General features: G+C 39.9%; 1 protein-coding gene across 2 annotated transcripts in view; it reads left to right on the forward strand.

Moving 5' to 3' along the window:
* WNT5B (Wnt family member 5B) overlaps positions 1–26,975 on the forward strand; it is a 140,253-nt gene that overhangs the window by 104,359 nt on the left and 8,919 nt on the right. For both annotated transcript variants that reach the window (XM_027857350.1, XM_027857351.1), the window contains 2 exons: positions 24,430–24,578; positions 26,285–26,532. In XM_027857350.1, the coding sequence (XP_027713151.1) occupies positions 24,430–24,578; positions 26,285–26,532 (397 nt within the window). The remainder of the gene's footprint in view (positions 1–24,429; positions 24,579–26,284; positions 26,533–26,975) is intronic.

Genomic DNA, 26,975 nt, shown 5'->3' on the forward strand with positions numbered 1-26,975 from the left:
TGCTGAACAAAGGTGGAGAAAATAATGTAACCATTCTGACTGGGTCCACTACAGATTTATTTTACATAACCTCAATTGGGCCCTCACAGTTGCTAGGCAATCCTACTATACGTCTTTCAACAACTTACTATTCCACTCTTCATAGGAGCTCTTCCAAACCTTTTTATCTTTCCTCAAACCTCCCATGCTTCCCCCCAATGGAGAAATTTGCCTCATTTTATAGGAAAAAAAAATGAGACATTCGCCATGAACTCCTTCTCTACTTTTTCTCATCTCATATCACTCATATACCTTCTGACACTATCTTCTCTTTCACTCCTGTATTACCTGAAGAGGTGACCTACTTCTTACCGAGGTAAACCCCACTCACCTGCACAAATGATCTTATACTATCCCATCTTCTCCAACATGTTTCCCCCTCTGTCATCCCTATTGACATCCCATTTTATTCAATCTTTCTTTGTCTTCTGAGTCCTTCTTCACGGCCTACAAATATGTCCATGTCTCCCTATCCTTAACCCTCACTTGATCTTTCCTTGCCTGCTAACTATCTTCTTCTATCTCTTCTATCCTTTGTGGTTAAACTCCTTAAGGTCATCTACAACAGGTACCTCCATTTTCTTTCCTCTCGTTCTCTCCTTAAGCCCCTACAATCCAGCTTCTGACCTCATCATTCCACCTTTCTCCAAAGTCTCCAAAGTTATCAATGATCTAATTGCTAAATTCAGTGGCCTTTTCTCAATTTTCATTCTTCTTGATCTCTCTTCATCCTTTGACACTGTTGATCACCCTCTTTTCCATGATGCCCTCTTCTCTCTAGTGTTTTTGGGACCCCACTTTCTCCTGGTTCTCTTCCTCCCTATCAAACCACTCCTCAGTCTCTTTTGTTGGATCTTCAACCAGGTCACACCCTCTAACTGTGGGTATCCCACAGAGCTCTATCACTTGGTGATAGAAATCACTTGGTGATTTCATCAGTCCCCATGTATTTCATTATCACCTCTATGCTGATAATTCTCAAACCTACCTTTTTTCCCCAACCTCTCTGCTGGCCTCCAATCTCACATCTTCAAATGCCTTTCAGACATCTCAAACTGGATATCCTGTAGCCACCTTAAACTCAATATGTTCAAAATTGAACTCAGTAATCTTTCTTCTTAAGCTTTCTGTCCTCCTCAAACTTCCCTCTTATTGTTGAGGGCACCACCATCCTCCCAATTCCCCAGGCTGGCAAGGTAGGAGTTATCTTTGACTTCTCACTATCTCTAACCCTCCATATACGATCTGTTGCTAAGGTCTATCAGTTTCACCTCTGCAACCTCTCAAATACGTCCCCTTCTCTCCTCTGATACTGCCATCACTCTAGTACAGACTCTTATCACCTCATGCTTGGACTACTACAGTAGCCTGCTCGTGGCTCAACCTGCCACAAGTCTCTTCCCACTCCGGTCAATCCTCCATTCAGCTGCCACAATGATTTTTCTAAAGCACAGGTCCAACCATGTCACCTTCCTATTCAATAGACTCCAGTGGCTCCTGTGGTCTCCAGGATCAAATACAAAATTCCTTGGCATTCAAAGTCCTTGATGCCCACCTGCCCCCACTTCTGGACTTACTCTCATCCTCTTTGATCCCATGACACTGGTCTTCTTGATATTCCATGTACAAGATGCTCCATCTCTTGGCCCTGGGCACTTTCTTTGACTTTTCCTCATGCCTGGATTGCTCTCCTTTCTTATCTCTGCCTCCTGGTCTCCCTGGCTTCCTTCAAGTTTCATCTAAAATCCCATCTTCTACAGGAAGCTTTTCCCAACCCCTCTTAATTCTAGTGCCTTCCATCCCCTCTGTTATTTATTTCCTATTTATCCTTATATCGTTTGTTTATACATATATTTATTTGCTTATTGACTCCCCCATTAGATTGTGAGCTTCTTGAAGGCAAGGACTGTCTTTTACCTCTTTTTGTATTCCTAGTGTTTAGCACAGTGCTAGGAACATACTTGGTGCTTAATAAATGTTTATTGTCTGACTGACTGGCTTTTCCCCTATTTTCAAATTTGAGAGTGAAAACATCACATGAATTAATACAGTAACTCTAAGACTGAACTATTTTCACTGTTAAATAGAATAAAATATTAGGAGCTTAGAATTGAGACCTTTCAAACACCTTGGCCCAAATATTGTTGTAATTTGGGGCATCTTCAACGTTAACTGTGGATTCATAAATTCAATTCCAATTCATGAATCATTAAGGCTTCAAATTTGAACCAAGTTTAATGTCTTACTCTATTCCCCAAAGTTACAAAATAGAGATTATTTAGCTTACCTCTCTCATTTTCAGAGGTAAAAAGAAACTATCTGAGGCCCAGAATAGGTTAAATGACTTGCCCAACATCACATGGATAACAAGTGGCCCGACCAAATGAATGGTAAACTCAGATATTCTGGCTCTGAATCTAGTTCATACGTACTAAAGATTGAGCAATTGGTAAGAACTCCTTTCATACCCATTTCCTAATCATAATTTTTCTGAAATCAAATGTACAACATATCTGCAACTATGTTGTTTTTAAAAACTTCTGTGAAATCTTTAGAATTCCCCAAAGGAAAAAAAGGAAACTTATATGATAACTATTATATATTTAAAATGAATAGCAAGTTATATATAATGGATTTGCAGTTTCATATACAATCTTTTTTTTATTCTACTATGTTATGGAAATGCTTGTTTCATTTCTTAATTTCAGAATAAAATAAATTTTAAAAAAAGAATTCCCCAAAGAATAATGGAAAAGTAGAAGTGTTTTTTAGATCTTTTTAGAAGGGAAGAGATGGAAGTGGGGTATTCAGGTGGCAGAAGGGAGAAGAAAAATATCAATTTCTACTACCTGTCATCAGATAGAGCCATGTTTTCCAGATATACAGGTGGGATTGGTTGATTGATTCAATCGGGTCACTCATACCCCACTTAAAATAAATGATAATATGCCCAATCAATTGCAGTCCTAAGCTTTAGACTAAGTGTGAAAAGTACTTAGAACTGGAATGATGCTGCACAGGAAGAAGAGTTTTGAAAGACTGGAAGAAAGAGCCATCTCAATCATCTATACATCATCAAGCAAATTTAGAACCGGTTTCATTAAAGATGTTGAAGCAACTTCCAGTAAAATATCTGAAGAGTAATTGCTAGGGTAGGGGGAAGGAGAAGGAGGAAAAGAAGAAGGATGAGAGGCCTCAGTTTCATCTTTGGACTAGATCTCTTTTCCCACCCCACCTTTGGCAAGAACTTTTAAACTTTAAACTTTCCATCTTCTCATTGGTGTCCTAGCAGTATGATCAAATCAACTGACTGAAATATCTGTATTAGGAGCCAAGAACAGATTGGATATAGATTCATAATTCCACAAAGAGCTCAGCATAGAAACTACATCATAGCCAAGAGCATCTTCTTGGGCACCCTACAAATTGGAGAAAAAGACTTTGAGCAACCAGGAGTTGTGAGTTACCCCTTTGCCACATGTGCTTTCTAAACTTGAGTCTACTTTCCAGACTGTGTTTGTACTTGTGGGAGGATGTATCAGATGTTTGGAGGGATGTTTTTTATACTAACTATTCTTATTGTATCACCTTAACAAATGCCCCTTTCTAAAAGTTAATTAAGGCTGATTGGCTAAAATGATTCTCAACTGATAATCTTGGAAGAAAGCACACCAGTGGGGGGTTTGAACTAATGGCATTAAAAAGCCAATCCACAGAAAACTACCCACTAACCTCTCCCAGTTCTAGGGTATTTCTAGAACCCCAAGGAAGAAGATAGCCATGCTCTGAGAAGACTTGTCTCATCCATGAGAGTGGGATAAGGATACGCAGAGTTTATATGGGTTCCACCAACCCTTTCTGAAGTTGATTTAAAAAAGCAAATTCAGTCATTCAGTTATTTTATCTATGTAGGTTTTTTCTTTACCAAAACATCTCATAGTCCTCCATAGCTTAGTAGGTAGCTTTCATGAGTTATTGTGGCTAAAACACCTTTTAACTAAGGGATAAACCTTCCACATGATGAGTTTATCCAAAGCTAAGTATGGTGTTTGTCTCATTGCAAATATATCTTTTTCTCCCCTGGTCTCTACTTGAAGTTTTTCAGTAGACTATTAGAACATACAAGACCTCCCTGTTTGCTAATGATATAATGGTTAACTTAGAAAATCTTAAAGAATCAGGAAAAGACTACACAAGATGATTGATAACTTCAGTAGCAGGATACAAAATGCTCCTCCTTCCCCATTCAATAGCATTTCTGTGTAGCAATAGCAAATTCTAGGAGGAAATAATAAAAAAAAAAAGAAATGCCTATTCAAAATGAGTAAAAAATACATAAAATATATCTGGGAATCAACCTACTAAGGCACATTCAAGACATGTACAGTTACAATTCTTGGAGAAATAAAGAATGATTTGAACAGTTAGAGGGGAATTTAATGCTCATGACTGGGTAGCAGCAATATAATGAAGTTACCAATATTCTCTTAATTTACAAATTTAATGCTTTACAAAACAAGATAAAATAACATTAATTTGGAGAAATAGAAATTCAAGAATCTCAAAATAATAATAAAAAATAGGAATGAAAGGAATATAATGGCACTTCCAGACTTCAAATCATACTACAGAGTATTATACATCAAAATTACTTAGTACTGGTTTAAAAATTGAAAAGTAGATCAATGGAATAGACCAGTTAAGGAAGACTCAGAAACAATTGAACTCAATAACTCAGTATTTGGTAAACCAAAGAATATGAATTACTTGGAGAAGAAGTGCCTATTTTTGCAAGAATTACTGGGAAAATTGAAAAGCAGTTTGGCAGAAATTAGGTTTAGACCAACAGCTTAAACCATGTAACCCAATAAACTCAAAATGGATATATGACCTGGGAAGTAAATTAAAATTGAAGAGAACCAGATTGATATCTTTCACAGCTATGCCTGGAGGGTGTTGTGGAGGAGATTTGAATTCCTTACTGAATCAAGGGATAGATGTCATCACAAAATAAGAAATAAATAAATTTACTTACATGAAATTGAAAAGCTTTTATATCAATAAAATTAATGTAAGTAAGATAAGAAAAAAAGTAGTCTGTTGAGGAAAATAACCTTTTCATAAAATATCTCTGATAAGGGTTTGATTTCTCAAACATAAAACACACATTTAAGTTCAAAAGCCATTCCCCAGTGAATAAGTGCTCAATAGATATGAACAGTTTTCAAAGTAATTGCTAACTATTAATAACCATAGAAAAGATTGATATAAATCACTAATAACAAGAAAATGCAAATTAAAACAACTCCAAGATTTTACTTCATTCCCAGAAAATTGGCAGAGATGACCAAAGATGAGAATAGTAAATATTAGAAGGATTGTGAAAACATAGGCATACTGTTGGTATAGCTGAGTATTGGTGCAACCATTGTAGAAAGCAAAAATGTTCATACACTTTGATGATCATACTGCTAAGCACTTACCACAAAGAAGTCTATGATAAAAAGAAAGTCCTAAATAACCCAGTCAGTCAATAAACATTTATTAGTCACCTTTTATATGCCAGATACTATGCTAAGCATTGAGAATTCAAAGAAATGCAAAAGAAAGCCCTTGAGGAGCTCACAGTCTTACAGTGGGGACAACATGCAAACAAATATGTACAAATAAGCTATATGTAGTAACTGCAGACTGGAAACATTGATTAGATAATGGCTAAACTTCAGTGTATGAACATAGTGGAATATTGCTGTGATGTAACAAATAATGGATATGATGAATACAGAGAAGCATGGAAAGATGCAAAGTGAACTCAGCAGAACCAAGAAGAATATGTGTATGTATACACACACACACACACACACACATATATGTATGTATATATAATATATATATGCACACATACACACATGTGTGTTTGTATATACAACTACAACAATGTAAATAGAAGTAGCAACAAAACAGTCAGAACTGAATGCTATGACATTATAATGACCAACCTTGCCCCCACAGAAGAAATATGAGAATGTTCCTCCTTTCCTTCTTTTCAGAGGTAGAGAATACAATGAGAATACAATACTGCATAATAATCAGACTTTGTTGATGTGTTTGTTGGTTAGTTTTGCTGAACACTTTCCCTCTCATTTTTATAACTCTAGGAGAAGAGCATCTCATCAGAAAATGTAAATGATGTATAAGAGGGAGAGTTGCTCCCGTCCAACTGAATTCCCCTCAAAGTGAAATCACTGATGATGGGTTAACAAATTGTTAAAACCCTGTTCTTCCACCCCCTCTCTTCTTGCTGCCAGAGGTCCTGTCTGAATATTGATTTTCTGTGCCCACTATGCCTGAAAATGTGTCTTTGCTCCTTTGGGATGCAATGTCTTATATTGGTTGAGTAGCTCTATTTCAAAGTGCTATGATTGATGAGGCGGTGAGGGGGCGGGGTGTGGAGAGGGGAGAAAATCTCTTCCTTCTCTCCTCTGGTACAGATTCAGGGTTTAACTCTATCCATAAGGCTGCTTCCACTGTGTCTCTAAATTTTTCAACTGTGCCAAAGGCTTAATTATTTAAAGACTTTCAGGGGCTTGGCCAATTCTCCCCCTCACAACAAATATCATTATTCTTCAGAAAGGTGTTCATACTTTATAGAAGGATAAAAATGTGTTAATATATTAATACCTCTTCATATGTGATTATATCCATGAGGTGGAAGTCAGTTGGTCAGGGGATTAATTCCTCCTACAAGAAATGTAGAATACAGAGATATCAACAAAAAAAAAGCAAAAAAAAAAAATGTAGGTCACTTCCAAAGTTCTCATTACTGCAGAACTTTAAAGTTTAAAAATAGTTATCCCCAAATAGGTAATTATTTTTAAATGTTAAAAACTCATTTAGAAATTTTTCCTGAATTTAGCCCCTGTGTTTTCCTATACCATATCAATTATGCTCCCCTCCTCTATTCCCTCTAAGATTGAGAGTGTTGAATTTGTCAGGAAAGCTTTAGTTCCATGAAGCAAATTCTCTGAAGTCCTGTTTGAGAAAAGAAGAAACTGAACTGTTAGAGAGGTGTAGCCATGCCAGACATAACCCTGAAAAGGACTCATCCCTCCCCTCTGGAGGTGATGGTCACGCCTCTCTGGGCTTTGTTGTTGTCTTACCCCTCCCCAAGCTAACTGTTTCTTTGTTAATTCATCTGTCAATACATGCCGAGCAAGGATGGTTCTCTGCGCATGGGAAGCACTCCATACATGTTGACTGAGTGGAAGTTGGGTAATTTTTCTTTAGTTTGGGGGTGAGAGCAGGAAGAAAGAGCAATTTTGTCTTCATTTGGTGCTTCAAACTTGGGCAGAGAGGGGAAGCCAAAAGCAGTAAAAAATAGTGATTGATGTAGGGTACTGACATTCTTGGTTCTGCCTCTGTGTTTAAGGATGTTTTGATTAAGAAGGAAAAATATAGTCATTTCATAATTCCCTATACTATAACAAACCAGGTCACCTTATTCTTCACTGTGTCATACAACATTATGCTGTGTTGTTTGCCATGGATTTTTTCCCTGGCTATTGATGTTGGCTCTCTGGTGATAATTGTATGGTTTCTTCCAACAGAAAATTAATACCCTTTAAAACTAAAATTTTCCTAGGCCTTGAGCCTAGGATATGTGTTTATGATCATTTTTATGTCTCTAATTCCTATCATGTATAGGTTTCAAACTGTAGTTGAACCGGATTATGAAGGTGGTGTAGAGAGATAAACATTGAAACCCTATTTTAGGCTTTCTGTGATACAGTGAAAGAGATGAACGATATTTTAGGTAGAAAAAATAGATCTCTTTCTGTTCCACTGATAGGTGACCCCTGTTAAGACTGCAGTTGAGTAACATAAAATAGTTTGTAGTGGACCTAGGTCTCAGATCATTACTTAAGACACATTAGACTATAGAGTTGGGGCCATTACCCTGGAGATTCAGAGCTCTCTTTCCTTGTTCTTTCTTATTGGTTGGGCTCTGTCACAGCATTTCTAATAATATTTCCCAGATTTGAACTCTGTAGGAAAAATCTTTTCCCCAAAGATTTGAACAAGTAAACAAATCTTTTCTCTTGACTTTTAACTCACTGATTCTTAAATTAGATATGCCTTCCAGGACTCTGCCCCTCTATATGGGCTAGTGAGGAAAACGATTTTCTTTGTCATTTGAATCAATGCACTTGTAGTGTGTTACCTAGGTGGAAAAGGGTGATTTCAGGACAGCGCTGTGGTCACAAAGCCGCTTAGTTCTGGAAAAGCAAGAGGACAAAAATGCCTTCTGATTCATTCCCTGTATGACTTAAGCCCTTCTCTAGTTACATTATTGACAAAAACTAGAGGTTTTTTTAAATATTCTAAGTCAACCCTAAGGTAGATTTGGCCCTTTAGGTTTGAGGGCTCCTTAGCCTCAGATATCATTGTTTGTTTAGTGCTCGTGTTAGAATCTTTATTCATGGAGAAGTAGGAAAAAGCTGAAAGGACCCAGCTGGATTTTCAGGTCCTGGGTGGAATCTATAAACCCTTTGAATTCTCAGCTGAGAAAATTTGATGCGGTTGTCACAAAGAGAGAATAAATATGGAACCCTACAATGCTGGGCTTGCGATCACTTTTATTCTATTGAATTTAACACATAATGAAAGGCAAGCATACTTTAGTGGTCAAAGAGCTGAAACAGTAGTTTCTAACCCTTGGGGTCCTGAGGCAGTTGAGCTGGTAACAACCCTGGAGAATACTACTTAAGTCCCCTTCCCCTCAGTTTTTTCACCTACAAAATGGGTATTAATATATGCTCTTTCTGATTCTAGAGGGGAAACTCGTCATGTTAAAATAACTATGGAAATGAATGAAGATGCTTGAAGTGTTTTGAGCTCAAAAACAAGGTTGTGTTTATTCGGTCCTCTATTTCCTTTCAGGAATTGCCAATAAAGAAATTAGCCAATGTAGATAAACCTAACCATTGAGTGATGGACCCCACCCCCAGAGCCTACCACTGGTTGATGAATGTCAGAGCCCACTGGACCTGCGTAGGACTTTCCCCCAGTGGCCCTGGTCTATACCCCACCTGCCCAGATTTTACCCAGGATCTCCTCTTTCCAACATCCCAACCTAGATCCTTGCAGGCCCCTGGTTACCAGATGGGCATGGTCTCATGGTCTGCTTTGATGAGCGGGGGGTTACCAACTATAATCCTTCCAATAAGATGGGGACCACTAGGTCCTAGCTTACTTGCCTTGACACCACACCCTAAGGACCATTGGGCCTTATCGTCTTTCCTGCCACTGTACCCTATGATCTGTTTGTTCTTTTCACTAACACTGTAGCCAAACTCTTCTATATGTTTGGTCTCCCCCTAAATGAGCTCTTTGAAAGGAGGGACTATATTACTCTCCTCTATTTGTATTCTCAAAGCTTAGTACTTAATAAATGCTTTCCCATTCCATTTCCAGGATGTTATTTTGTTCCATAGTTAAATCTCAGCAGGAACTGGACTCTTACCACCCCTCATTGCTAAACTACAACCAAACACAAATTACTTTTGGCAACAACTCATCTGTCCTGAGTAATAAAGGTGAAAAGCTGCTTTGGCTTTAGTCCCACAATCATGCAGGCCTTCTTTAGATTAGAGACATAAATTGACACATAAACTCAGGATCCACTTTTTACTTATCTCAAAAAAATTTTTGCATTTGTTTTTATTCCCTACTACCTGGCTAAATGCTATGTAAAGCTGTTCTGTTTGATAACCTTAATGGCTCAGTTTAAAGAGACTATTTGTCTGACCAGGAGATGCCACAGTTTAAAATGTATTTAGATGATAGAATGTTCAAGTTAGAAAGAATTTTTGAGATAATCTAGTCCAGTCCCCTCATTTTACTGATAAAGAAATAGAGGACCAAAATGTAGGTCACAAATCTAGATAGAGGCAGAAATGTAACTACTTGGTCTGATTTGGCATGCTGTGACATCGATCTATTCATTTGGCTGGAGATTGTTTCTATATGCCTGCCTTCATCTCAAGCTCTCTGATGTTCTCCTATTTCCCTGGATATAGTAAATGTCCCAGAATACTGGGAATCAGTAGCTGTAGGTTCTGACTTTTCCTCCAACACTTTTTTTTTCCCCACTAACTAACCACAGATGAGTAATCTCCCGACTGCACACCTGTTCTATTCAGTCAACAGTCTTTTCCACAACTGAAAAGTTCTCTGAGACATTGTAGGTGCTAGGTAAATTCAGGACACAGTAGGTTTTGTTTTGAGAAGGCATAAGTTGGGAGTAAGCAAGGCCTTCACAAACTCTGTCCTACAGCAGACCACATCTTTACAGTCACACAACTGACTGAAAAGTGCAGAGAATACAAGACCCCACTACTGTGCTTATTGGCATTTGATTCATCAATGAGCAAAATGCTGTCTCCTCAAATGGGACATCTTCCCATGCATATGACAAAATTAGAGAAGATTCCTTGAAAATTTTGTAGTACCCAGGTACAACAATAGGGATCACATTGATGACTCTTTGATTATTAATATCAAGTAAAACAAAAAACAGTAAGGAAGATGTATACTTGCCAAAAGTATAAAATACAAGATCACAATAACAATGCATTGTCCTCTGTACATGAAGATAATAAACCGTCAGGAAGAGATGCATTTTGAATCGTTTCAATAGTGGTAGTGATAGGATACTCATGCTGATTTATTGGCACTCTCTCATCAATCTTCTTCATGACTAGTAACTTACATCCGTGAGATAGTTGCTGAAGGCCAGGGATGTAGTCTGTAACCGTGGGGCAGAAGCAAAACTATACTGGACTCCAGTCCATGAGTGTGGTCTTTTTGATGCGGCGCCTTCCCAACTTAATACTTTCGTTCATTCACTCAACATTTATTAAGCTCCCTATTACATGCGGAGAACTGTGCTAGATGCTAATAAGACAAAGTTTAGATCAGGTATAATCAGTTCTGCCCTCATGCAGCTTACGGTAGGTCATAGTTAAGGCCAAAATTGTAGCAACTTGCTCCTCCCCCAAGATCATAAAGCAGAAAAATCTGCATTCTCATTGTCTGCCTGCCCGATTCATTAATGACTTCAGTCAAGCAGCAGAGAAGGCTGTTTTTTTAATAGGCTTCATCCTTCTCTAACACCTATCATACTCATTAAAAATAATTTTTGTTCCTTAGTCTACGTGTATAGCTTTCATAATTTTATCGTGAGGGCTCCAGTTAAATGAACTTCTGGCAATTTGGTGAACAAGGTCAGGGATTCATTGAATCTGGATTACTTCTCTCATTTCTGTGCACATCTGGTTTAGCTTAGTTGACCACTCCCATGGTCTGGTGAATGAGAAGTTGCCACCAACTCCATTAAGGGTATCTTCTGCCTTGCTTGATTATTAAATCAGAAGAGAATTTGTTGTCATCAGGACTGACTATGATGAATTCTTTCCATCCGTAATACGTGGGAGACTGATCTTTCTTCCCCACTCAGTAGCACTAATTGCCGCTCTTATTGGTTATACTAATCCCTATTTTCTACAAAGTTCTTGTGGTGCAACAAAGCAGGTAAGACCTGCAGGGGAACAGGTAGTCTTATGAACAATTCAGAGGTAGGATGAAAGCCATTTGGAAGAAGGCTTGGCAGAACTACGAAAAGAAACTAAATATACACGATGAACCAAAATTTTCCTATGTCTTTTACCCCTGACTGTGACAGCTGCTACATGCCAAAAAGCAGAGGGTGATTGGAAATTGAAGTCCTTTTGTCTGAATATTGTTAGCAGTGAGGGGAAAGTAAGACAGGGAGGAACTTATGTCTCATCTTCAGAATGCCTTTATTTCTTTAGGAAGCAAAGAGTGTTGTGACTAATCTGAAAGGCATCCCTTCCCACTTTCTTCCTTCAGTATTCTTATTGTTTCCATCCATAACCACTTCCCCAAACATAGCTGGTTGGTTAGAACTGTGGTCTCCAAACTGTTTTGATCACATAGCTCATCAGTAAAAAATTTTTGAACATGCACTCTCCCATGTATAATTATTTATAAATTACATACATGGATAATTGTACTAATACTTATACATACCTTATGTAGCTTATACCAAAAGAGAAATTTAGAAAAGGATGAGATAAAGGTTAAATAATACTCGATCCTAGAGACAATGGAGTTTTTTGAGTGGCAAGTGATGTGTTTAAATTATGTGCTTTAGGAAATTCACTTTGGCAGTGGGATGGAGGGTGGGTTGTAAAGCTTGAATGGGGGGGGGGGAGCAATAATAGAGTAATTCCAATAGTCTGAGAGATGATAAAAGGCTGAAATTGGAAGGTGACTCCTTGGGTAGAGAGAAAGGGATAGATGGAGAGATGTCGTAGAAGTAGTAATAACAAGATTTGGCAACTGATAGGATGTGCAGGGTGAGCGGCAGTGAGCAGCCAGGGATAAAACAAAGATCTGTCTTTGTTGTGCTCTACCTGAGGTAAACCTGGAGCAATAAGGAGTCACTGGAGTTTATTGAGTAGGGAAGTAACATGGTCCGATGTGAGCTCTAGGAATGATTGTAGTGCCTTTAACAGCAAAAGGAACACTCAGAAGAGGGGTAGGTTTTGAAGGAGAGGTAATGAGTTCTGTCTGGGTTTGTAATGTCCACAGGATATGAAGTTCAAAACTTTCAATGGGGAGTTAGTGGTGTGAGATTGGAGGTCAGGGAAGAGATTAGGGCTGGACATATAGATCTGGGAGTCATCTGCACCCTGTGGGAGCTAATTAAGTCTCTGCATGAAAAACCATACAGAGAGAGGAGGGCCAACAGCAAAGCTGTGAGTCATGCCCATGGTTAGGGGCATGATAAGGATGATAATATAGCAGAGGAAATTGAGGAGTGCCAAATAGATAGGAGGAGAAACAAGAGAGAGCAGTGTCATCAGAAACTCGAGAGGAGAAAGTAAGTGTTGAGGATGAGGGAATAATCAACCATGTCCAGTGCTTCAGACAGTTCAAGAAGGAGGAGAATTGATGAAAAGCACTCTCTACTTCTCCTCTACCTTGTAGTTTCTCTCTTCCTTTAAGATGCAGCGCAGACACCATCTTCTGCATGAAACCTTTCCTGATCCCCCAGCTGCTAGTGCATTCTCTCCCATAATACTTTGTATGTGACCCCTTTGTCTCTGCGTCTATATATGTGTGTTTGTATGTGTGTACGCTGTGCACACTTGTATATGTCTTTACTGGTTCCCCTATTAAAATGTAAGCTCACTGCAAGCAGGGGTCATTTCATTCTTTGTACATGGACTGGCCCATAGTAAGCACTTAAGGAATGCTTAATGATTGATTGCTTGATTTGTGAGAAGTCACAGATAACAAAGCGATAACCTAGAAGACTGGATGGGTGGTGGTATCTTTAATGGAAACAGAGAAGTTCGAAAGAATGGTGGGTTTAAGGTGAATGAAAATGTAATCCCAACCCAACTATGCCTGCTCATCTGTGTTGCTATTTACTCTTTCCCAATGAAAAATAAGGAGGTACAGGTTTTTCGCTGAGTTCAGATACGCTGCTGAGGAGCACCTATAGCAGCCAGGTGGTGCTGGATGTGGGGTCTGTAGGAGTGTTATGGGGTGAGGAGATTTTGTCGGCATAGCTGCTGTTGATGACTGGGTTGGGTTAAGTACCTGAAGGGGCCTGTGCCTGGTGGAGCCCAGGAGGACTGGCAGTGGAAGTTCAGATTGAAGGAGTGTTGAAGAGGGTACTGTAGTTGTGTTGGAGACAGGCCAAGGGTTGGAAGGAGGGATGTGACCCATCCTTGTTGCTTACTACTTAGTTAATCACACACCCTTCAGAGTCAAGCCATGACCCCTTTTGAGTCATTTTATGGCCCCTCAGAGTGCCCCTGCCCCCACTTTGGAGACCACTGGGTTAGACGTTAAGATACAGCATACGCGCTTCTACCTACCTCTCAGGTTATATTGACCCTGACCTGATAACTCCACTGTCCATAACATTGCACTGTCTATACCCTTTCACCCTCCTTTTCTTGCTTCACGTGCTTTATAAAGTGAAAAGAAATAAACCAAAAGTTACCGTTTTAAAGCAGAAAGTTAGTAGTTTCACCAAGAAGTTCAAGAGAGCAAAGAGATTAGAACAAGCATAGTAAATATCTTGACATTTGGACTCAGTATCTGGGGTTTGCGTTGGAGAGCAAGAAGAAAAGTGGAGTTTAAAAAGCATAAAACTGTATTAGATAAAGTAGAAATGGGTTCTGTTTTAAGAAAAATCATTATTTGAATGTTTGAGTTTACAAAACAAACGAATGAAAAGATAATCATTCATGTGGAAAAGGATTCACTTTGAGGATCCTTTTTAAAAAGTCAAGCTCCCCTACATTTAAAATATGACATTATTTATAAAAATTCAATTTGTAAAAAAAAATTTTGGAGCCCATCTACTTTGTAAAGCAAACAACACGTGGCATCTTTACTGATTTAGAGTCTTCTTGGCCAATTCCAACATAGCATAAAGCAGAGATCAACTTCCATTTCACAGTGGCATGCTTAGTCTTCATTCATTTTATTCTTTGTGATGGGGAAAAGTAGGGGAAATATGTGATAGTAGCTCAGAGAAATTAAGCCCCAAGCCACGTGGTACCAGCATTCTAGAGATGCGATATAACTTAAGTTCTCACAATATCATCCCCAAGATCACAAGCCCATCTCTTCAAGACCCTCCCTGTCATACTATTAAAAACCATCTTATATACCAGATTTAACTTCAGGGCAATAGGACTTTCCCTAGCGGATTTTCCTATCCTCTTTCCCTTGGATATGAGAGTCTTCCCTCCCTAGGAAACTTTGATCTATCACATCTTTGTTGTTGTTCAATCTTTTCAGTTTTCTAACTCTTCGTGACCCCATTTTGGGGTTTTCTTGGCAGAGATACTGCAATGGTTTGCCATTTCCTTCTTCAACTCATTTTATAGATGAGGAAACTGAGGCAAACAGGGGTCAAGTGACTTGCCCAGGGTCACATAGCTAGTAAGTATCTGAGGCTGGATTTGAACTCAGGTCTTCCTGACTCCAGGCCTGGCACTCTATTCACATCTGCTGTCCCACTATTAGTTCATAAGATTGTAGAGACAGATTTAGAGCTAAAGCCAAACTTTGTCGTGGTAACTGAGGTCCGATGACTCCTTCAAGGTTACCTAGGTACCAAACAGAAGAGCCAGGGTCAGAACTCAGGTTCTCTGATTTCAAATATGATTTTTCCCACTGTACCATCTCCTTTCTCTTTCTCATAACCAGACAGAATCAATATCTGCCACCTCTTTTCGGGTGAGGATGGGTTTAGAATGAGTTACTGCCATGGTGGGGATTAGGCAGGGACCCTCACAGCCACACCCATACATGGGAAGATAGGAATAAGAATTATACAGATAAAAAGGCAATCAGTCTATCAGTAAATTTACAGATACAACCAAATATTAAAGTACATACATCTTTTCCCTCCTCTTTGATCACCTCCTTCACAGTTTCCTTGCTTCCCACACCATAAATCATACCCTAGTGGAATTTCTGCTCTAGAACTCCATTCTTCTGAATGATGACTGCCTCTCCTGAAAACAATTTCAGAGAAGCCCCAACCATGCTTTACTTCACTCCCTTCTCTCTGACCCCCTCTTCCACAGCCTTTTTATTGACTGCCTTGCCACCTTGCCTTTCCTCTCCCCCTGACCCTCACACTCTGCAGTTCTGGAGCCATGATCAAACCAACTCTGCCATTGTTCCTGAATGGAGTGTGCCAATCTACTCCCCTGTGCACCCTCTCACTATTCCTGTAACTTTCTACACTGAAGTAACCTTCTCTGGCAACTTATGTGCTGGTTCCACTATTAGAACCTAAGTTCCTTGAGAACAGTGATTATGTTTTAGGTACTTCCAATGTTTAGCACGGTTCTTAGCATGTATTAAGTCTACATACTTCATTCATTCATTCATTTTTTCATAAGCCTTCCATAGAGGATTTACCATCCACACTAGAGATTTGCCTTTGATTCTTTTAATATTTCATGGTGATGAATCTCTCTGATTTTATTTACCCAGGCTATTCCTCAGAAGACACACAAACTGTACTCAGGGCCTTTTGAGCATGCACAGACCTCTCTCCCCATAACCTTTTTATACATGCAAGATGAGAGGAAATGGATGGATTATATTTTGCAGTTATTGGAAGGAATACCCCCATTGAGGGGATCATAGCACCACTGAAGTATCAAAGCGTGTGTGTGTGTGTGTGTGTGTGTGTGTGTGTGTAAGTAACCACCTGGGGGGAGCTTGTGAGCCCTTGTAGTCTCACTGGGTTGCTATGGTGGTGTTGTTTGACTAAACACATGTGCAATTGAAGCCTTCTCTGTTGGACCACCACATATGTATTGTTTCCTCACATTCTACCTCCCCTTTCAGAAGTTATTTATTTTATTTTGTTTTGTTTGAAACACAGGGGAAAGCCCTGAGTCAGTCTCACTGAATTGGGAACTTTTATTTCCCCACAATGTGCTAGTTTTAGACTGCTGCTTTCTTCACCCCAAAAAGGAAGGGATCCCAGGGTATCTAAGTTTTGGATACTTTTGAAAAGGTTTGTGAAAATCTAACACTAGTCCCTCTATTTTGCTCTCTCTCTCTCACTCTCTCTGTCTCTGTCTCTCTCTCCCTCTGCTCCAGACCCATGGTTCAGTTCCAGCTGAACCAAATATCTCTTCTAGGAAAAGAGAATTTCCTTTTTCTCTCTTATCTTGTCTGAACATTAACTGAAATACAATAAACAGTTCCAGTGTTTGTTGGTCAGTGGTTTTTATCACAATTAATGACTTAAAAGTGAATATTTAGGAAAAAGACTAAAACTTTTTGACCTCCTTCTCTCCACTCTCCCATTCAAACAGTTTGCCAAGGGATAGAGAGAAGCAGGGAGTTTGGATAGCTTACAATATATTTGGCTTCCCCTAGAAGAGGAAAAGAAAGGAAAGGAAAAGGATACTACTGTCCCTCTTCCTAGCTTATGCAAGACAAACAGGCCAAATTTCACCCAGTTCACAGTTCACACTCTGATTCTCCTCATGTCCTCCCTGCTCAGGAATCATCTCAGCTGATTGTGCTGGCTTAACCCCTGACATTTCTCTGTGTATTCTCTTAAAAGTCACTCCAAGGGTTTTCATTTGGCCCTACTCACAAAGACACACATAGAGGTTGCCAAAATAGACCATAGAGGTACCAATTTCCAAATTCATGATGCCCTTTCTGTCAGTGGTCTGGCCTTCATAATTCTGTGGAAATCGAGGTGCCATGATGGGCTTATGGAGCATCTAGCATGATAATAGCCTGGTTGCCAGTTCCTCAGCAGCAACTTATATCTGAGTGAGAGGAAACTTTAGGTGATATGTTAAATTTGAATGAGGCTTGAAGGGCTCCTACTGCCCTAGTACTAGATTTGCTCATGGTTATTATTGGCATCACCACCACCACCCAACACTAGGCTATCTATCAGTTGCTTTCTTATCAACCTAGTATTTCAGGAGCCATACTCAAAGCCCCTTGAAAGAGTACCGTTACTCTCTACCCACCTATCAGGCCATCAGGGTACCATCCAAAGAGTGCCTGTTTGCACTGACAGCCTTGCTCGCCCCACCCCTGTCTAATCTCTACTCAAATTTCACCAGTTAACCTGTCCCCTCCTGTATGGTTGTGTATCAGGGAAGACCCATAGCTAAAATCTGAGGCTATTCAGGAAAGTTTCTGCTAAGAAGTTAGGATCTAATCCCTTAATCCTTCCTTTCCTTCTTCCCTTCCCCACAAACAGGTTGGTCATAGGGCAACTTCACAGAATAAATTCCCTTAATAAAAGGATTTGTTGTGTAAAACTTGGACTCGTTCAAAAGACCACACCCAAGGACCTAGAAGGCCACATGTGGCCTTGAGGCCACAGGTTCCCCACCGCTGGACTCTTGGCACTTTATTTACCTTTCCTGTCAACCTCCTAATCAGTGTGAGTAGCAACCTTTCTCTCTCTCTCTGAAAAGACTCTCCATATGCCACCAGAAAAGGCCCTTGCCACAGGGTCCATACTGCTGTATCTAGCAATTTGATCACCCAAACACACCAGCCTCAATGTTTATATCAGCCTTCCCCTATTTCAACCATAATATGAGCCTTGATGCTCATATTTCAATTATTAATTCTGCCAAATGACTCAGGCCAATCCCTGACAGCTCAGATCCAATATTGGAATAAAACAAGAACCTTACATGTCATTCAACACAACAAATAGGGGTTTAGTTAATAATAATAATTTGTTGTTTAGTTGTTTTCAGTTGTGTCCAACTCTTTGTGACCCCTTTTGGAGTTTTCTTTGCAAAGATACTAGGGTTGTGTGCCATTTCCTTCTCCAGCTCATTTTAGAGATGAGGAAACTGAGGCAAACAGGGTTAAGTGATTTCCTCAGGGTCACACAGCTAGTGTCTGAGGCCATATTTGAATTGATCTCTCTGACTCTAGGCAGGGTACTCTATGCACTGTGCCACCTAGCTGCCCTAATAATAATAAGAGCTGCTAATATTTATGTAGCACTTCCTGTGTGCTTGGCACTATGCTAAGCAATTTACAAATATTATCTCATTTGATTCTCACAACAACCTTATTGTGGGTCGCTATTAGTATCACTATTTTACAGATGAAGAAACTGAGGCAAACAGGGGTTAAGTGACTTGCCTAGGATCACACAGCCAATAGGTGTCTGAGACTGGATTTGACCTTAGGTCTTCCTGACTCCAGGCCTGGTGCTGTATCCACTGTACTACCTTCTGCCCCATAGAAAGGATACTCAACAAGGTTACAGCACTTAGCTGTGACACAAGTGACCTCCTTCATCTCCATATAGAGGGAAACAGTTCTGGGCAGCAGATACAGTGATGCAGATCCAAGTCTGAAGGTCTCTAACCCCACATGGTTGATCATTTTTATGTCCTTAAATGGCTAAAATGTCAACCTTGAGGCCACTAGGAAATTGACCATATTACAAGAGCTACGACCCTTAGCCACATGGGCCAACTAAGTCTTGGAGACAGCTTCTTTGCCTTTTAGGGAAAGAAATAGCCTAACCTAAATGGAGATCTGGGGAATGCTGGTAGACATTGATCTATCAGAGGTGATCAGGGAAGAAATTATAAAAAGAAATAGGCCTTGAGATGGGTTTTGAAAGTTTAAGATTTATATTCCTGAACAGGATAGGGAATGGTATTCCAGGTAGGTAGATTAACATAAGTATAGCATCAGGAAAAAGCATGACTTGTTAAGGGTAGAGGTCAAGTTGGAACAGAGAGCTTCTAAGAGATGAAATTGGAAGGGTAGAGTTCGGATTTCTTAAGCAGTGGGGAGCCACTTAAGAGTTTTCAGCAGCCAGGTAACGTGATAAAAATAGTAATTTTGGAAATTCAACTGTCTGCAGCATAGACTGGAGCTTAGAAGACCTTTAGTTTCTAGGCAAATGGTAATTAAGGTTGAGTATGGGGCAGAGGTTTCAGGAATTTAGAGGAAGGACCTAATCAAGTATACTTTTTAGAAAAAAAGGATCGAAAGATAATATTTTTCTAATACATAATTATAACACATTATTAAAGTGTTTTAAGGTCTAAAAATAAATATGAGACACCCTAATCATACTGTGGTGAATTCTGTGGTTGAGGATTTCATCTTCTATCTCCTTTTCACCCCCTTCTGGTATGCAAATTATTAGGCAGTCCTTGCATAACTTAACTGTCATAGTCAGAATTTCTAGGTTAAACAATTTGCATTCCAACTACTGCTAACATTTTTATCTTGTCTAGCCAGAAATGTTAGTAAACTGAAATTTTATATTTAAATTATAGATTAAATGGATCTCCATTGATGACTATAAATAAGCAATGAAAACCCTAGAAATACTGTCATCTGGAATCATTGTTATTTCTCATTTGGTTTCTAAGTGTGTCTTTTTTGGAGGGAGGAAGTGAGGAGAGATGAGGAATCTGATAGCATTTTCTGTTTGACTCAGGTCTATTCCAAACTTCAAGGCTGTCAAGAGGCTACAAACTCCTCAGAAGTTGAGTCCTAAATGTCCAGTGATCTTTTTTTTTTTAAAGACTGTTGCTAATGATTTGAAATATGCTCTGTTTAAAAAACAAACAATCTTTTCCCCTAAAATCAAGTCATTGTCCTAAGTCAGTCCATCTGTACTGAGAGGAAAAGCTTCTTTCTGAATCCTGCTTTGAGTTGTGTTGAAAGGACAGGAATAGAGCAGTCTAAGAACTCAGCTTCTCCTCAAGGTCCTGAGCTTTATAGGCTATCCAAGTAGCTTAAGGGATAACAGGAGTAACTTCTTCAAGGGCATGAACTAAAACGCCTGTTGAATGAAAGGTTTTTTTTTCCCAGGCACAAAAAGAAAGAGAACCCCAAAGCTGCAAATTTTAAATATGTGTGAAGATTTTTTTCTATTGTTCAGATAATAAAATAGCTCCTAGATTTAGAGTTGAAAGAAATCTGATAAGCCATTTAGTCCAACCGCCTCATTTTACTGCTAAGGAAACTGAGGCCCAAAGAGCTTAATTGACTTGCCAACCCCACACTAATGGGGCAGTGATATGGACTAAAATCCACTGGTGGACAGAGGCAGGATTTGAACTCAGATCTTCTGATTCCAAATTCAGTGTTCATTCTACTATACTACCTTCAGTACAGTACAGAAGTCACAGCTTAGCTGAGCTACCTGGATGCCATTCTTATCTTTCATTGCTGGGGTGAAGGTTCTAGAGAAGGGCAAAAAAGGTATAAAGGTGGGAAAAGGAAAGGAGGCTGCTGATAGGGCAGTCAACAGTTTCTCTTCGTACTCCCCAAACAAAACCTAGAGGTGCCATTACCCTTCTTCTTATCATTCCTCTGTATTAATGGCTACACCTAAACATGCCTAGTCTTTCAGAGGCTGGGTGATTGGGCAACACAGACCCTTAGGAGTAGGGGTGAAGGAGGAGGCTAGTTACTGAACAAGGCAGGATGATAGGAGCAGACATACAACCAACTCAGTCCCGGCTAGGAAGTAGTAGTGTGTACTAGGCGAGAATTTTGAATCTACATTTTTTTATCTCCACTCATTGCTAAAAGAAAAAAAAGTAAATTATTTGTCCATGCACAGTAGGCAATTTTGGAAAGCTATTAGCCTTTTCCATTAGGAAACATACTGTAGGAAATTTGTAACTACTCCTGTGGCAGCAGATCAGTGTCTCTCTCTCTCTATTTTGGTTATTTATCGTATAAAGAGTAAAATGTCACACTTGAATCTGGTTGTAAAACTGACTAGTGTTCCCTGAGCACCCCTTACCAGATAGCTTGTTTGTCATGAATTTATCAGTACATACTCAGATTTCTCCCAAATACAGAGGGGGAAAGAGTTTGCATTTCAGCCAAGTCTGCTGCAAATCTCTTATCACATTCTTCCACTTGGCCCTTTCTCACCTCCAACCAAAGGAGGAAGTGAAAGAGTGTAATGTGTTTACCCGTCTGGGTTCTAGGTTACTGAGGCTACTTCCAGACTTGGCAGATCTGCCTGCCAGGTGGGAGAGCAATAGGATAGAAGATTTAGCTTCAGGTAAAGTACACCTGAAGGACTGAGAAAGGGGCCACTCACAGATACAAAAGAAGTGGATTTTTTTGTTTGTTTGTTCGTTTTAATGGGATATCTTAAAGAAAGACTTAGTGGGTGGGAGCTACTCCATCGTTCTTCATTCTTACCTCAGTTGTGTTTATAAGGCTAGAACTTGAGGTAATAGCAACACTTGACTTACTGGGAAAACTTTCGTCTCATTCTGCCTGTCACTAAGGCATCAAAGCCACAGGAAACATTTCAAGTCTTTTCAGTTTGATTTGTAATAATAAGAGTATGCGGTATCTGTGTAGCTTTCATTGGAGCTGGGCCACACTTGGGCAAGGACTTGCCAAGCTTTTGGGGAAAGAAGGCATGTGACAGAAGTAAGGGAGACTGATCCAAGGGGAAGGAGTAGGTAGGTATAAAGAATTGCAGATTTCATCAAAAGAGAGAAGATTTGAACAAGAGTTTCGCCCATTCAATAAAAAGATAATTGAAGGGGAAGGATGAGAGAGAGTATGTTGGGAATTGAGTAGAGGTGGGTATCTTCATAGTGGAGATATTTTTATTGAAGCAGAAATGGAGGAAAGACATAAGAGAATGGAAGGACATTTAGGTAGGCAGTTCTGGCTTCTTAGTCTCCATAGTGTATTGGTAGGTGGAGTCAAGGATGTTTGGACAAGGAAACCCTTTGAAGCTTTTCTCTTGTCCTCCTGAGCTGGACCTGGTCCCCTCCCCTCCATAAAGCCATTAGCTCCTGGTGCCAGCCCTATCTCTGGTCCATCTCTAGTGGTTCCATTTGGTGCTTTCACAGACCTCCTGCCCTGAGGGATGGGGGATGATTTATTGAGGGGAGACATCCTTTAGAAGAGGAGAGATGGGAAAGTAGGGAATGGGAAGCTGTTAGGTTGCTAGTATAGTGGCCAGACCATTTCAGAGATAGTTCTGCATGACAAAGAGAAGAAGCAAGTTTCCCCTTTGATGTGCTTCCTGCTGGTCCGGCACACCTGCCTGTTGGCTTTCTACTCCCCCCACCCCAAGTCCCAAGCCTCTTCTGAAACTGAAGAAGAAATCACAAGAGGGGGTGGGGAAGAGGCTGTGTCCCAGCTTCCCTGTGGCCAGCTCAGGGCCATCTTCCTTTCCCTGTGGCCCTGGAACTCAAAAGCTGCCTCACCTCAGAGACTTCTGACCCAAAACACCTGCTGCCCTCTCCCGGAAGGCAGAGATCCAGAGCAGCTGGAACAGAATGGTGAGAGGGGGTTGGGGGTGGGGGTGTGTAAAACTGAAGGTGTGAAGGGGTCCTGGGAAGAAGGCTACTCATTTGGGGATGTGGAGTCATGGCCTAGAGGAAGGCAATGGGAGTAGGGGGGAGGGGAGGGGGGAGTGCGAAGGGGGTTGTTTGTAGAACTTGCTCTAAATAGAGAGGACATGGAGATTCTGGTATATTCTTGAGGCTGTCTTTGAGGGTTCAGGGCAAAGGGTTTTGGTTTGAGGGAGGAGGTCTAGATGGAGGGCAAGGTGCATATGCCTCTCAATAGGGAACTCAGAAACTTGCCATAGGACAGGTTGTGCTGCCTCTTAGGGCGGGATGCATTTCTGTTGAGGGAGGTCTTGTTACAGAATCAAGCCTGAAATTGTTGGGATCATGTTCTTCTGAGGTGCTCCACAGAGGGCCCCAGAGAGCAAAGTAAGGAAAAGAGAGAAAACCCAATGCTATATGTATGCAATACATATGTATACACAATGCAATATGCGTATATGTGCCTACACATATGTTTAGGCACATAAATGTATATACACTCTCCATGCATCTATGTGTACACATGTGTGTATATATACATTATATGTGCACACATGTATGTGTGTGTAAATATAGGTTATCTAAGTTTTAATGTGGCTTTAAGCTTGACTTTTAAACTGTAGTTTATTACTACACTAAGACTTCTAGCACATGTTGTGCATGGAAAATACACACACACACACACACCTTTCCACATACATGTCCCAGGGCATATACAGTGTCCCTTGTACTCTTCCAAAGAAGCTGTTTTTTAAAGGTTAGAAGAACTCCAACTTTTCTCCTGAATTCTCAGGTCGAAAAGTATTCGTGTGGTGAAAAGGGAAAAAAAGTTAATTTTGAAGGAGAGGTAACTTAAACCTCCCTGACTCCTTTTTCTGTGAGTGGACTTGTTAGGCTGGAATTAGAGGTATGACATGGGAATGGATGAGAGATCTCCCCCAATTTCTTTGCAACTTTAGGGAGAGTACTGCATAGAAACAGCTCTTAGGCCTGCCACAGTCATAGCTTTCCTGCTCCGCATTCTCTTTTCTCATCCTACCATCATTTCCCTTAAAGTCACATACTCATCCTACCTTTATTCCCTTTAAAGTCAAATTTCACTTCTGGCTGCAATATGAGGGACAAAGACTTCAACCAAGGTTCCTGAGCTAAATAGAGGGCAACAGACACCTTCTAGGGTGGTCTTTCAGGAGAGAGAAAGATTGAAAAGGTCTCATTTTCTTTGGGGGCAGCCAGACTCAGCTCCAGCTCCCATACTCTCTTATTAGAGTCTCTCCTCTCCTCCTTCTCCTCCTTCTTCATTTTTTCCTTTCTTTCTATTCCTTTCTCTCCCTGTCTTTACTCTCTGGTCCTTCTTGTGTTGCCTTCAATTCAGCCAGATTCATTCAAACGTCTTTTCTATTTTCTCTAGGGAGCCCTTTCTTGGAAATTGTCAGTCCCAAGCATTTTCCCAAGGCACTGGAGCGGGGTGACACCTAGGATGCCTGGGATGTTGCTGCTATTCTCCACTGCTCTGCTCTCCAGCTGTGTCCAGCTACTTGCAGAAGCTAACTCTTGGTGGTAAGTGAAGTGACAATACATATACAATGTATTTCTATTTCTTTTTTTTTTTCTTTTTTTAATTGTAAACTCAATGAACATTTCAAGATACAAAGAATAGGAAAGAAGATTGTATAAGAAATTGTAAACTGTTATGTATAATTTTAAAAGAAATATATATATATACATATGTATGTATGTGCACATATATATATCTATAGATATAGATATAATTATGTAAAATTTAACAAGGTAGTACAGCTAGGTGGCGCCATAATGCTCAGAGCACTTAGCCTGGAGTCAGGAAGACCTGAGTTGAAATATGATCTCTGACACTTAGTAGCTGAGTGACCCTGGGTAAGTCAACCTTTATTTGCCACAGTTTCCTCATCTATCAAATGGAGATAATAACAGCACCCATTTCCCAGGGCTGTGGTGAGGACCAACCGAGATAATATTTGTAAAGAACTTAGCACAATGCCTGGCATATAATAAGTGCTATATAAATGTTAATCATCATCATCATCATCATCATCATCATCATCATCTTTTGTGTCCCTTCTGTTCTTCTTTTTTTCCTTATGTGTATTTCAAAAATGTTTTTATTTCTGTTCCTTTTTTTTGGTGTATCATTATACAATAACCCACCTTATACCCAGCAATAGGAATTCTCTCATAACAACATGTGTGTCACATACACACAGTCAAGAAAAATAAATTAATACAATTAGCTACATTTGAGGATGCAGATCTCCTTCTGCACCTCTAGTCCATTCTCTCTGTGCCAAGAGGCGGGAGGTATATTTCATCATTTTCTTTTGAAGTCATAATCAGTCTCTGTTTTGGTTAGAGTTCTGAAGTGTTCTTTCAAAAGTTGTTTCCCCTTACATTATTATTTTAGTCATTGTGTAAAGTGTTCTCCTGGTTCTGCTTATTTTACTCTGCATCACTTTGGAGAAAGCTCCATCACTTGAGATATTTTTTGGTGGTGGTGGTGGGGGTGTGATACAAAGTCTAGAAAAAGGTGACCTATATCATCTCTATCTCTAAAGAAAAAAAGAAGATGCTCTTTTGGTACTTGTGTCAGGAAGAGCAGGACTCTTACTCTCTTTTCAAAGTACCAGTATTAAGTGTTTCCTAGTGAAAAGGGTAAGGATTGCACTAATGCTATCCTCTTAGTTTTACCCCCATCCTCCGTTTGGGCCCAATTCTTTAGAAAATATTTCCTCTTAGCCAAGGTAACCCCCTTAGCTCAGGTTCTTGTACCTTTTCAGATCTTCTTTCACTTAGTGAATTTTAGGGACTTTTCCTTTTTCTCTTGAATCAACAAACTCCCCACAAACCTAAGCTATTTTTTCTCCCTCATAGTTAATTCATTTAGGGACCAAATATTTGAGACAAAGAGAGGTAGACTATTATTCTTTTTAACCCATTGTCACTGGCAGATCATAGGATTCTTACTCTATCTTATCTATGAACTTCCCATTTTCACTCAGACAGCAAATTCACTGCCTTTCCTTACAGTCTTGAAATTTATATCTGATAGAAAAGAGGCAGAAGATTATCGTCATCCTTATGCTATGAAGAGTGAGGATGATGAATTGAGGGTTGGAGGGGGATGAAGCGTAAACTCAAATTTACAGGTGGAAAATTACATTTTCTAGAAATGTGTGTTTTCTAGAAAATTTACAAGTAGAAAAATCTCTTCTTTGTCCTTTTTCTTGTAGGTCTTTGGCCATGAACCCAGTGCAAAGACCTGAAATGTTCATCATTGGAGCCCAGCCTGTATGTAGTCAACTGCCTGGGCTTTCCCCTGGCCAGAGAAAGCTATGTCAGCTCTACCAGGAGCATATGGCCTACATTGGGGAAGGAGCCAAGACAGGCATCAAAGAATGTCAGTATCAGTTCCGTCAAAGACGCTGGAATTGCAGCACTGTGGACAACACTTCTGTCTTTGGGAGGGTCATGCAGATAGGTAAGGAACAAGGTGCTTAAATAACTCCATGAGCCTAGTCTGAATATCCAAACCAATTTTAGGCATATATGGCTAACCTCACTCAAGATGAGCACAAAGAGGTCTCAAATGCCTGTTGGAGATATGCTGTTTAGGTTTGGAAGAAGTAGGCAGGAAAAAAGACTAGAAGAGACCTTAGGGACCATTCAGTCCTCTCATTTTATAGATGAGGAAACTGAGGCCCTAGGAGAAGCATTTCACCCAAGACTAAATAGCTACTTAGTGGGAGAGCCAGTCCTAGAATATCATGTCTTTAATGCTACACTTCATCTGTTAATATAGTGTAGTAGAGAGTTAGTATTAGAGGTTAGTGAATGATATGTAGACCATACAAACACACACACACACACACACACACACATATGTATGTATAATAACTTTCAATTTATCTCTGGCCCTATGGC

This window comes from Vombatus ursinus, unplaced genomic scaffold (genome assembly GCF_900497805.2).
Source record: "Vombatus ursinus unplaced genomic scaffold, bare-nosed wombat genome assembly UNPS02012082.1, whole genome shotgun sequence".
Taxonomy (NCBI): domain Eukaryota; kingdom Metazoa; phylum Chordata; class Mammalia; order Diprotodontia; family Vombatidae; genus Vombatus; species Vombatus ursinus.